The sequence below is a fragment of the Charadrius vociferus genome, unplaced genomic scaffold (assembly GCF_000708025.1).
Source record: "Charadrius vociferus isolate BGI_N301 unplaced genomic scaffold, ASM70802v2 scaffold62, whole genome shotgun sequence".
Classification (NCBI taxonomy): domain Eukaryota; kingdom Metazoa; phylum Chordata; class Aves; order Charadriiformes; family Charadriidae; genus Charadrius; species Charadrius vociferus.
In genome coordinates, this window is record NW_009647419.1 from 1,510,834 (window position 1) to 1,524,025 (window position 13,192).

General features: G+C 40.3%; 1 protein-coding gene across 1 annotated transcript in view; it reads left to right on the forward strand.

The window, feature by feature from the left end:
- Positions 1 to 1,824: 1,824 nt before the first annotated feature.
- Positions 1,825 to 13,192, forward strand: part of CRIM1 (cysteine rich transmembrane BMP regulator 1 (chordin-like)) — a 189,598-nt gene continuing 178,230 nt past the window's right edge. The window contains exons 1-4 of the mRNA XM_009880437.1: positions 1,825 to 1,844; positions 2,044 to 2,188; positions 8,561 to 8,729; positions 9,266 to 9,439. Of these exons, the coding sequence (XP_009878739.1) occupies positions 1,825 to 1,844; positions 2,044 to 2,188; positions 8,561 to 8,729; positions 9,266 to 9,439 (508 nt within the window). The remainder of the gene's footprint in view (positions 1,845 to 2,043; positions 2,189 to 8,560; positions 8,730 to 9,265; positions 9,440 to 13,192) is intronic.

The window sequence follows — 13,192 nt, forward strand, 5'->3', positions numbered from 1 at the left end:
GCCAAAATCTCGACATCAGTAAGAACGTGTAACGCTGAGTGTGGCATGGAATTTAAATTAGATTAGGTGCTTATTTGACTTGGAAATGGTTTCTTCTCTGTTTCTGGGCATCACATTTCAATTTTAGAAATCACTTCGTTTCAATATTTCAACAAAAATTAAACAGAGAAGTCAAATGGATATGAAGAGGGTTATTGATGCAGGAATCAGTTGGTTTTTGCTGTTGTGGATCAGCACAGTTAGTTTAAAACTAGAAATCTTGAGGTGGATGGGCTGAATGACTAAATCTCCGAACTTCTGTCAAGAGGAATGCTCCTTTTTTTTTTTTTTTTTAATTTCTTGAAACCTTTTGATCTCTCATGACCATACGTCAAACATCCTCTGCTGATGTGAATTTTTGCCTGTAGAGAATGGTTATTTAATCAGGTTTCCCAAAATCATGCTGCTTACAAAGAGTTTTGTTTTTTTTGGTTTTTTTTTTTTTTAAGCTACCTTCAAACTTCTCGGATAGTAATTCCTTCTAACTTCTGCATCCGTAGGCATGTCTGCTTTTTCAAGTACCCTCTAGCTGATTCAAGAATACTTGCATAATTTAACTTCTTGCATAGTACTTAGTCAACCAAAATGCCATTTGACTGACAGGCATGTTATGTAATAACTAATCCATTAATATGGTTCAAAAATGCCTCCCTCTTCCTTTTCTCCTCCTCTCTTTGCACCCTCATCGAGGATTCTTCATCTCAATGAGTAAAGTTCATAGCACCTTGCAGACAGGACCAAATGTTTCTCTGTTTTAATGGATTAAATACTTTGTAGAAGTGACCTAGTAAATGTTTCTTGTGACTTGTAAACTGCTTTCATTTGAGAAGGCATTTAATCCACAGGGAGTGTGAACTTGGAAGTGGTGAATGCGAGATTTTGCCTGAGAGTTCACCTGACACGGGCTGTGTGGGCTGACAATATTGTTTTAACTCTGCCTTTTGCTATATATGCATCCAATTTGGAAAATGACTGATACTGATGTAGCAAGCTTATGTATATGGAGAAACTTAGCAATATAAACTAAGATGTGAAGATACCTTTGTAAAAGGCTATCTAGATTAAATTCCACATAAGCATACGGATTAAAAGATGGTCCCTGAGGCAGCTCTCGTCTAAACAGACTAGTTTGGCCATGTTTGGAGGAAGTAAGCCCTTAATAATGTATTGAGGTGAATGGCAGCCATTCACACCTTTACCGGGGGCAATATTCAGTTCCCAGCAGCTTTCACTGGGTATACTGGTTACTTAACTTCAAATCATGTTAACACCTTGTGGGTCATGAGTGTGAAAGTCTTTCAATAGGAAAACAAACAGGAGAGCTTAGGGTTGTGGACAGGAGGAAAAGCACTGGCTCGCAGGCATGCACCCATTCCCATGTGCTTAATCATTTCCAAAACTTTAAGGTTTATGTAGCCAGCTGCCTTGATACTGATAGGCTTCAGCTGTTTAGTTTTTTTTTAATTAGTGAAAAATTTAGCAACTGTAATGTTTCTGAATCTGAGGGACCCCATTCTGTCGGGTCACTTATCCTTGCAACAAATTAAAGTTCAGGGTTTTGCCACAGCCTGTGCTGGGCTCTGTTCAGGAGGTTTTTCAGAAAGGCTGGAGGGGTGTGTGTGTGGAGGTGTTTCTTCCCCTTACTGATGGGCTGTTGATAAAAAGCTGAGGCCATACTGATAATGGTGTTATGTGAGCTAATGTAAAAAGTGCTGCTTTGATAATAGAAAGACTCAAGTGGATGTCTATCTCTAAGTTAGGTTTTAGAAGAAGAAAAAAGCCTCGATGCTAATTCTAAATTCCCGGTATGTAGAGTTTTTCCTGTAGTCGTCTGTGACTAATAAATGTGGTGTAATTCCTGTGAAACATCCTACAATTCTGGTGTTCAGTGATGCTGCGTTAATGACTTGGGGGGAGGGGGGGGGAAGTGGCAAAAGGTTTAGGATATCGGGTTTCTTCTAATAGTGTGGACTGTTCTTGGTATAGTTTTTGCTTTGTTCATAGCCCTATTCCAGAACTTGTCTTAGGCAAAACTTTTCCTACTCCTGTCCGCTTTGCTTCTGCTGAGCAGCTTCAGCGAGCTGCCAGCCAGCTACTGCTTTGCAGCGAAGCTGATGGGTGCTGCTGTACGTGCAGGCTTCTGAAGCCTGTGGGTTCAGCTTGAAGTGTGGGGGGGAATAAATTGGAATTTTAGCCTCCTTTGAAAAATGGGTATGAGGGTTTGGCCCTTTCCTGAAGCTGTAGCAATTATTTTCTTTTTTTTTTTTAAGAGTTTTCTAGAGCTGGAGGAAAAATCTGCTAGGACAGCTGAAACGCTGCTGTCCATGCTCATTCTAATCAGGGGAGTACTGGCAGAGGCTCTGGCTGACCAATTAAACCCTGGGACACTGTGTAATATTTTCAGTCAGCTATTTACAAACGAGACATGGTTCTGGTCATAGGTTTAAAGTAACTTATTTGCAAATCTTTTTTCAGGTACTTAAATGTCTAGGGGTCAGACTTCAAGGCTCGTTATTTATCATTTCAGACCATCTTTGGGGCAGAAGGCTATTGGAAGCATCATTCAGTCTTGTTGAAAGGAACCCTAATAGTGAAAGTCAAAAAACCAACCAAACAAAAAAGACCCCAAAAGCACCAAACAAAACACCACCACCCCCCTCCCCCCCGAAAACACTAAAAAAAAACCCAAACCAAAAAACAAAGCCCTCCACACCCCACCCACCCCCCCAAAAAAGGGGGGGGGAGATACTCAGAGAACTGAAATATTGCAGACAGTGTGGGCAAGGGAAAACTTTAAGACTTGAAATAGTTGTCCACATCACATGCTTCACTTAATGCTTCCATTTATCTCCTTGCTTTCCTCACGGCTTCGGTGGAGTTTCTGATAATTGAGTGGAAAGCTGGTTTGTTTAAATACTTTCTGCATTCCTTAGTATGAAATAACTGCCTTGAGACACACGCAGCGCTGCTGCAGTGAAAAATCTTTCTCACTGTATCAGGGATTTGATCACCTGAGATACACGCTCTAGTTTGAATAAGATAAAGCAGGCAGTTGAGTTTGAGACAACCCTTATATGTGTGGTGTTCCTGAGATATCCAAATGTTATGGTACAGTTCTGCTTTCTAGCTTTGAGTAGAAATTTTATCAGGAGGCTGCAAAGCCCTTTTGTACTGATGTGCATTCCACACGAAGATTGATCTTGGAAAGTGGACCCTTCTAAAAGGTGGAAAAACTTGCTTTATCGTAAAACTCTCAGCTGTGTGTCTTCCCATCAAAGTTTCTGCCAGCTCTGGTCCCCGATTCATGACTTTGCTGAAGGAATAAGTTGGGAGAGGATTGCAGCCAGTACATGAGCTCAAACTCACTTCAAGGCTAGCCTTCCCTTCTGCTGCTTTTCAAGGTCTGGGGCTGGGTTTCAAGCATTCTTTAGTGGTGATTAGTCATTTCTATTGTTCAGCTCCTCCAAAACATGAATTTCCTTTCCATCCTTCTTTTTTCCTGTTCAAAGAGAAGCCAAAGCTTACTGGCAAGAAGTATTTCCTTTTTTTTTTAATTTTAGGAAGTCTGTAGAATCTTTTCAGAGTCTCATACCATCTTAATGAGTACCACTGGTTTGAAAATGCTGTTGTGTGCACCAGTGTGCTGGAGTGTGGGGCTCAGACCTTGGGTCTGGTTTGATGGAGAAGCTTCTGAAAGGTTCCCCCCTTCCCAGAGGGCAGTACCAGCCTCAGTAAGGATCACTTCTCTGTCACTGTGAAACCCTTTCTCTCTCCTCCTTCAAGTGCAGGATTTAAAAGGATGCAGGAGTCTGTAAGTTGTGAATTTGCAGATCTGAAAGTGAAACAGTCCATGTATTTGATGGTCTCGTTGTTCTTTCAGCATCCTGAGAACCTGTCTGTCAAGCTTTAAAAAGGCAGGAATAGTTGAGTAACATGCTGCAGTTGAATGTAAATTATGGGAGTTCACTCAATTCACCCCAGTTATGTCTACCCCGTCACCCCTGAACTGTAATTTAAGATTACTGTGGGTGCAATGCTTGTATATTAGTTTTCAACAGTGATACTTTAGTGACCATTCCAGTATGTTGCTTGCTGGTTTGAAGGGATGCATTATCTTTATAAACAGTGAAGGAGAATAGTATGTGGTTTTCCAAACAATATCTGATATTTATTAAATGTCCAGAAAGGAAGAGAAGGGTTGGGGCACAAAAGAGAAGATTCTGTGGTGGGCAGAAGGAGGAATTTAAGGAAGGGAAAGTGAAAATTTTAAGCAATGGAGGAGCCTCTGAAAAAGTCTTTCCTTGTACTTTGAACTTGCACCTGTTTTGAGATGATCGTTTGCATGTGGGGACAATAAATGCAACTATAGTGAGCTACTGCGTATTTCAAAATAAGGCTCCAAGTTAGTTTCTTGTAGTTGCATGCTTTTCTGGAAACACAAGCAGCTCTTCGAGTGAAGAAGACATACATGCTTCAGTCGTGAACATCACGCCTGGCACACTGCTGTGGTGCTGTATTGTGAGTGCTGGTATGTAGGATTTAGCACGGAAGAAGTGATGGAATGCTGCTTATTGGAGACACATTTCTCAGACTGTTTCCCAGACTGGACCTGTTGTTTAAGGACCTCTTGTTCAACTTGTTAATGCCTTAATCCTCTCCTGTACTTTAGATGCATGCTATGACAGCACTTGGGAGTTCAGCAACCCAGAGCAGTGCTTGAATTATTAGCAACCTGAAACGTTTGCTTTGCAGAAAGCAAATGATCGTATGAATGATGGAAGAAAATGAAAAAAGTTTGGAATTAACGTTTGGATGCCTCCCCTCCCATGGTTTCCTTATGGTATGAGAGCACACTTAGAAGAATTAAAGGAATATTATGTCCAAAACTTAACTTTGGTCTGAGTAAATGCAGAGCCGCTTTCTTTTCTGAAAAGGGAACTTGCCTGAATGAGTTGGAAAGAGAGGGGAACTGCATGTAGATAAAAGTGATTTGAAAGAGAGAGACTTTCAAGCTATAGTTGTTGGCCTGCTGGGAGGATTTGAACTGCTTCTAGACATGTGTGCAAAAGGTAGTTGAGTGGCTATATAACAACAGTCTGATGTCAACTAAGGACTGCTAAAAAGAGTGGCCCTTCCCTTTTTTGCCCCTACCTAATCATGCCAGCACAATGAGATGGTGGAAATTGCAGCTAAACTAAGATCACTTTGGATGAAAACTAACAGTTTGCTTGGGCAGCTCTTCAGCTGGATTGTTTCTAAAAACTTAGAATGTTAAATGCCTACTTGATTTTTGTACTTTTAAGCGTCCTGTAAGTCAGCTAGTGGATAGGATGTGCATACTGAGGTGTGAGAGGCTTTTAAATTCTTTCACTTGGGTCTTGTCAACACTACTTGCGGAGAAGTAAAGCATTCACAAATGATTATATCTCAGTTTCTTCTTTCATATCATCCAGATTTCTGAGAGGTACGCATGAAAGAGCACTCTCCTGAAATGAAGGCCATAGGGGAGGTCAAACAGAGCGTGCAGGAAAATGTTTGTGCTACAGTTTGGAATTGTTCATGAACTGTCCCAGGTCTCCGAATCACTGGTGTGTAAAAATTTGTTTTTTGGAAGAGTCTGCAGGACATGATGATTTTGGGAGTAATAGAGGCTAGGTTATATGCTTCACAGAGCCTAGACTTTGTTCAAAATGTGTTTCTGTTATCAGTTGAAGTATTGCTGACCTCTAAAGGAACAAGCATGCTATACTGGACCACCCTTTTATCTGCATCAAGCAGAGCACTAGATGCCTTTGTATCAAGTAAGTTGTCCTGGCCTGATATAGAACAGAACTAATTTTCTTTATAGTAATCTGACTTTTCAGTTGAGCCTCTTCTTAAGGCTTCTTTAAGAGGCTTTTTTAAGAAGCGTCTTCTTAAAAGAGAGCATCTGTCGTTCATTTGGTGGCTAGCCCAGCCTAAGCCATGGCATAAGTAAAGCTTTGAATCCAAGTTAGGCACTGGATTCATCCCTTTAGCTCATGTGAGAGCTTTCATGTGGTTGTACCTTTCATTCCAAGGAGTTTTGTTCTGCCTATACTGATGTGACTTCTGAGGGTTTACCCTAAGTGGTAAACAAGTATTCGTTTAACAGGACCTTTAATTTCTATTCATAAAAGGACAAAATCAACTAGGAAAAGGAGCCTTAAGTCTTCATGAAAGATCACGCTAGACTTTGCATTGATTTACTAAACTAAAATAAGCTCTTTTCTTGTTATACGTTTGTTCCTTCATTGATGGAAATCTTGTTTCTAAATGAAATTGTGTGAAAAGCAGCCTGGTAAAAGACATCCAGGCTAGAAGTGGATTTCCATTCTTCCCATCTGAACGTGACTTTTTTTATATTCACTCACAGTAATGAAAAATACCTTGTTTCAAGATTCAGTGTGTTGGTTGTACAGTCTGCAAGTGTTCCTGAGGGATTTCTCTTCCATCCTCTTAATATGTTGGCTGAGCTCATTTTTGAGGGGTGCAGTATTGAAGACTTGAGGTGCAGCTGGCATTGGGCTGTGCATGTCCTCTGTACCTCCTTTTCTGCTCCCGTCTGAAAAGCCATGAGAGGTGGCAGGTGAGATAGCAAACACTAACTTGTTCTGGAAATGGAATAATATCGTGGGTAGTGCCACAGTGTGTGGTGCCTCGGCATCGAGTCATTCTACCGTAAGGGATGGCTCTGCTTTCCATTCCAGGTGGGTCCCACCTTATGTGGGGCGTGCAGCTCTTGTGTGACAGGGACTCTGCTGAGCTCTCTGTCAGGCCTGAAAAAGCTCTTGTGCTGAAATACCTCAGGGTAAAAGCTCACATAATGGTCTGAACTGGTGTGCTGGAAAAACAGAAGTGTGCTGTCATCGCTGTCTGCGTGCCCCAGCTGTCTGCGCCACACTGGTCCCAGGGTGGTGGTGGTGGGTAGACCAGCTTTAGGGAGCCAGGAGGCAAGGATGCCCTGCTTTACGGGTCCCATGGCCACTGGGGCAGGCGAAGCCCTGGCCAGTACGGGGTGGTAGGGGAGGAGACCCTATGTGTTGGAATCAGAGGAATTCAAACTGTTTTCTTAAGATGGTTAAACAGACCAATCTAGATGAAGCTGTGGTCCCTGCAGTTACAGAATTTGAAACACCAAGTCTTGGAGCAAAGCTGTAGCCCCTTTTGTTCTTGTCGTTACATGGAATACTGCTGTGATTTGTAAAATACAAATTGTCCAGGCTGTATTCCGGCTTCTCAAAAACAGGATGTATTATTGTTCTCCAAATTCTCATGATTTTTTTTTTTTTTCCTCCTCCCTCTGCCTGCATGGCCGCCTCATGATGAAAGTGTCCCAGGCATTACTGAAGCAGCATCATCTCTTGAAAGAATTTTAATAGTTTCTCTTCAGGAACTTCTATACTTCCTTTGACTTTTATTGATACAGTTGCTGTACAGGATGATAGGTTAACTTTAACTAAAAAAAATAAAAAAAAAAAGACAAATTGTTTCCTGGGGTTAATGACTACTCTTCCTTTGCTATTTTTATGGAGTAGAAGAGCCATGAGGTTTCCATGGAGGTTCCCTTCTTCACGTCTAAAGTGGACTTAGGTGTTTATTCAGTGCTTTTTGTCAGCAGGGTGCTTTGCCAACTTATAACAGAAAGTGAGCAGTTGGCTGTACAGGGAGAAACATACCTGTGAGTGTCTGCCATGACACTTGCTGTGTAGGTCATGTACAGTACTTAAGTGGTAAACAGCTCTTTCCAGGTGTTGGTTGTTTCCCCCCCCCCAACCAGGAAAAACAGCAGGTTAGTGGATATTCTGCATGTTTCAGTGAGTGGACAGCACTTATGTGTCAACCTCAGTGTGTGTGTGTACATACTGTTATTTACTATCAGCTTTTAGACTGCTATTGAGAGTCGGACTACTGAGTGACAATGGGGTTGTGTTTTGGCTGTGGCCTCCCATAGTGGAGGACAGCTGCTGAGAACCCCAACAACAACAGAAAACCCTACCCTTCATAGCTGGAAGGTGCCTTAACTTTTTCTTTAGGGGTTACTTGCTGGGATCTGTACTGGAAACTTGCTTGTTGATAGTATACAAAATGGGGTGAAGTACTGGAAGGCACAGTGTGAAAGCTGCTGGGGAATACAAGGATGTAGATTGGAAATAGGTATTTTTTCTTTTTGTCATTACTAGAAGTCAGTGGATTATCTGTGTAACTGTTCTGTAGTACTTGTTTTGGTAGGCAGAAAAGGTTGGAAAGTGATCTGGTGCTCTATAGCAAAGAATACCTAATGCCTGGTTTATTTTCTTCAATCTTGCATAAAAAGCACAAATCTTGCTTAAGCTTCTGGGTTGGTGGGGTGTTGCTGTATGTTCACTTGACCTAAGGAAGCTGAGGTTTTGTAGGACTGGTAATCTTGGTGGAATTGTGGATTGGCTGGTTTTATCTCTTCCTGGAGGAAAAAAAATAATCTTGTTGCATTCTAAAAGGATAATCTTGTTCCTTCTAATAGGAAAATGGGCAGTTGAACAGTAGGGATATGAGTTACGCCCATTTGATGGGACTGATTCAAAGGGAGCTTAATTATTTGAGCAGAGAGACTCATTCCAGCCCGTCTGTCCCCCTGCCCCTCAACAGTAAGGAGCATGGTGTGCTTGAGCGATTCTCCTGGACTATGGATGGTAATGCAGGAGTGCTGGAAAGCTCACTTCTGGTCATGTTACAGAATCGAAGGCCTGGCATCTTGCAGTATTTTTGTAGCAAAAAGTTATCTCTGGAGTGAATTCTATGTGATGTATTTTTTAATCGGATTTAAAAATGCTCTCTTTCTAACTCAATTTTGACTTCTGTAACAGCTGCAGATTCTGTCCAACATTCTCACTTCCATGATAAATACTACTTCAAGTATCTGTAAAAGTTATTTTGGTTAGAATAGCGCTCATTTGTACTACAGCAATGCATTTCCCTGAGAGATCACAGTTTTTCATACAGATGGAAGTAAACAATGCCAGTAGCTATAGCAAAATGGGCAATAGAGCAGCTGCAAAACATGGTATTTGGCAAATCCCACCATTTAGATTAATTCTTTTTTTTTTTTCCTAATCTGTTATCTTCTGTTTAGCGCTATGTTGAAGTAAATCACACCCAACTCAAAGCAGCTGAATTTATATACTGCAGCCGAAATCCAATAGTGAGCGAGTTTGTTTGTTTATTTTAGATGAAAACTGGGATGATGATCAGCTTCTTGGATTTGAACCGTGCAATGAAAACCTTATAACAGGTTGTAACATAATCAACGGGAAATGTGAATGTGACACCATTCGGACCTGTAATAATCCATTTGAATTTCCAAGCCGGGATACTTGCCTGTCGGCCTTAAAAAGGATTGAAGGTAAGCACTTGTCTTCAGTAATTCAGAGTTAGTAATTTTTCAGTGCATTTGATGAAAAGCTAGGGTCTATTTTAATATGTGTTAGGATGACTTGGGTAGCTTCAGGTACCTGTGGTCTTGTACTTGTCAGAAGACAGTTGTATGCTTTAAAGGAGGATAAGACTTCAGGAGGTTTGGCCTTCCAAATGTGTAGGTTGAAGAATGGAAGAAACTAATACTTTGTGCTTTGTGTGTTATGCAGACTTTAAGACTAAAACCGTTCTGTTTATAGTTCATGGTAGCTACCTTCCTGTATCGTTAGCTGTAGAGCAGTGGGGAAGGCTCTTTAGATTTATTGATGTGACTGAACCATGAATAAATACAGAGTATTTTAATAGCAAAGGCGTAGAAAAAAGAGTAGTTGTTGATTATACTTGCATCTTATCTGAATGCATGAATTGCTATTTTCTGTAGGTTTACGTACTGTAGCATTGCTTTGTTGCTTGTGTTTTTTCAGTTTCCATGTTCCTTTGATTAGACTTGCATTAGTCCACAATTGTTTATCTTCTGCGCACATACATTATGGGTTTTTTTGTTTGGGTTTTATTGCTTGTTTTTTTTCTTTATTGTTGCTTGTGGCTGAACTGAAAACAGGTTGGCTCAAATATATCAAGTTGGAATGAAATTCCCATGGTGTATTTTTAGGATTGTTTTGAACAACTGTCAAAGGTTTGATCTTGGGCCCTTTCTATGATGCTGTAATTACTGTTAATTTTCCAAAGTGTCCAGCAACATGCAAAAGTTCATTAGTGGTGTGAACCTGCTTAATTAGTCTGCTTTAAAGCAACGTTTGAAGTCATATTGCAAAAGTAAATGTATTTGTAAGGCTACTAACCATATTTAAAGTTACTGTCTTTGAGTTGAGGACGTATGATCTGATGTTCTGTTCCTTTTGTCATAAGAAAATTGTTTTCGAGCTACAGACTTTAAACAAGGAGATCTTTTAAGAAAAATGCAGCTGGCAGAAACATGTTCATTATCATTGGTCGTGACGGTGGTTACTAAAGGCATACAAGTGCTTTGTGTGGGTTTTTTTTGTGGCTTTTTAGCTCTAGGAAGAGGAAATGCACAACCTTTGGCCCTTTGTTGCTATAGTAGTGGGCAGTAGCATTTATGGGTTCTTAAGTAACCTCACCCACCACTTTTTTTTTTTTTTTTACTTGTGAATGTGTGACAAAGTCTGTAGTAATTCAGCGGGAGACTATTGGCATGACAATTCATCATGTGTTTAACTTGCTAAGAAAATCTGCTGTGGATGCCGTTTTATTTTTTGCAGACTCAGAAGAAATGGACTTAGTTTGTGGAACGGTGTAACTAAAGCAGGTTGATTCTTTGAGTAGTTTGCTTTTGCTAACCTCTAGTTTTGGCTACATTCCCACTTTAAAAAGAACCACACTTTAAGCTCGCCCTGAGCTAGCAATATTCTACACGTAAACTGTCTGGTATGACAGTGATGATGAAGTTGTTTTTCAGAGGTATAACTTTTTTTGTACATTTTTCTTGGTTTTATTTCTCTGGGGCATGGGGAGGGTGTTCTTCTAAAGGCTCAGATTATAGGACACCAGTAGAAGAGTTTCGGACATGATGGGTTTTTGTTTGTTTTTTTTTTTTAAATCCTTCACAGATAGGAAAGATAGTTGATGCAGTGATGAAACAGCAACAATACCCTTAAATACCAGAAATCTGGCAGTTATGAGTGTTATAACAGTTCAACTTATAAGAATATAAATTTGCATTTGCATCCTCAGACTATCAAACTTCTACGACTGAGGAATGTTTGAAGTTAAATCTGTCTGTATTTCCTAATAGAAGGGCAGAAGTCATAGCGTAACTTTGATTTGTCTGCATTTGACAGCTGTAGTCGGTCAAATCTGCCTACTGTGTTTTTGCACTGGAAATGCTTAGTCCCTCTTTCCCTAACTAGGATTAGGAACTGAATGCTAACTGCTTATGGAGGCTGTTTCTTTAAATGCATTACTTCTTGTTTTGGTAATTAAAATGTACGCTTCATGCTGTACCTAAGCTAATGGAAAAGAAGAGCAACTTTTTTCCCCTTGCGCTTGCCACCTCTCTGGTAAGCAAGCCAAGTCTCTTAGGTAGAGTGGGATGGCCGCTTTGGTGTGTTTGAGCCAGTATTTGCTGTTTGAGTATTTCAGGCGTTCAAAGTTTATAGTCAAAAAGTTGAATTAATCTGTTTGGAAAGTCCACCTGAAACCTGGGTTAGGTAGTATGCAAGCCAGATGGTTCTTTGAGCATGCTAAAATAGAGAAATCTTTCAGTTTCTTCAAGGCAAGCTAAGTCTTAAACTGTAGTGTCATGTAAAAAGGGGCAATTCATAAGATCTGTAAAATATGTCCAATTAAGATTTTCCTGAAATCCAAAGTACTGATGTATACTTCACTCTTCTAGTTTGTCTGTTAAAGATAACAGCAGGAAGATTTGAAACTAGTAATTTAAATCTTGAAGTAGTCTAATAAAATCTGCCACGGAAAGTAGGACCAAGAGAGGGTAGTCAAACTTCCCTCTCCTCACCACACTTGGGTAATTAAGTAAAGTGTGATTAAAAAGACATAAGTTGAGCACGTGAATGATGAATACACCATAATCAGAGTTTCTGAAGAAAACTTAAAGTGCCACTTAAGCAGCTACTTCCATGTGTTTTCTACTTTGAGGGTACTTACTAAGCAATTGAGAATGTTTTGTGTTGTTTGGTGAGGTGTGTCACTCTGCAAGATTTTTGCTATTCATTGTAAGTATATGTTGATGAACTTCCATAATACAACTAAGGCAAGGGAAGATACTTAAGCCCATCCTACTGAGGGGAAAATGGGTAAGGTTGCTTTCCTTCTAATTATGGAAGTAGTTGGGAAGGGGGAAGGTCCTATCAAGTGAACTCTATTTTTTTGATAGTACTGTTCATAAAGGCACAGCTGAAATAGTTTTATAACTTTACAGAATATTTGGCAAATTGAAACCTAGAAAATTAGTAGTATACAATGGCATCTTGAGAAATTCTGTCTCAAGCAATTTCATTAAAGTTGCATGGCTATGATAAGTTGTCTTGGACTGTATAAATTCATTTAACTGAAGACCTGTCTTTCCGTTTCCTGAGCAGTTGAGACAAAGCTATTATAGAGGCTAGTGGTGCTAGATCAGTGTGGTTTGCTTGTTCTGATTAAAATGAGTTCTGTGGCTTTTTTTTCTTCTCCCCCCGCTCTTGTTTTGTTGGATTTTTCATTGTTTCCTTCAAAGACGAAGGAAGGGTGCAGTTAGGCTGCCTCAACCATACAAAGTGTACATAGGGCTGTGCGCAGGAGATGCTGGCGTTAGTTGTAGTTGCCAGCTCTGTCAATCTGTATGCCTTACTGAAAGTTGCCTTTGCCTGCAGATGTGGAATCTGTTCCATCAATATGACCTGGTGAATAACAAGCGGTGAGCTGAAATTTGGAGTCCCATTTCCAGATACGAATGTGTATGTGCTAAGGCAGTTGGGGCTTTTATGTGTACGTTGGTTGCTCATGTCTTTTTGTGCTCGCACCTTCCCTTTCAAGTGCTTTTTAGTCGTCTTCCTTTTTTATCTAGTTTGTCTTGTACTTAAGGTTTTTGGGCTGTGTGTGGTCTTCCTTTCTGGGCTTGATGTCAGTTCTAGCTTGCTTACTCAGCTAACCTAAAGGTTTTTTTCTTGTTAGGTTCATATAGCATCTTTCTTTCCCT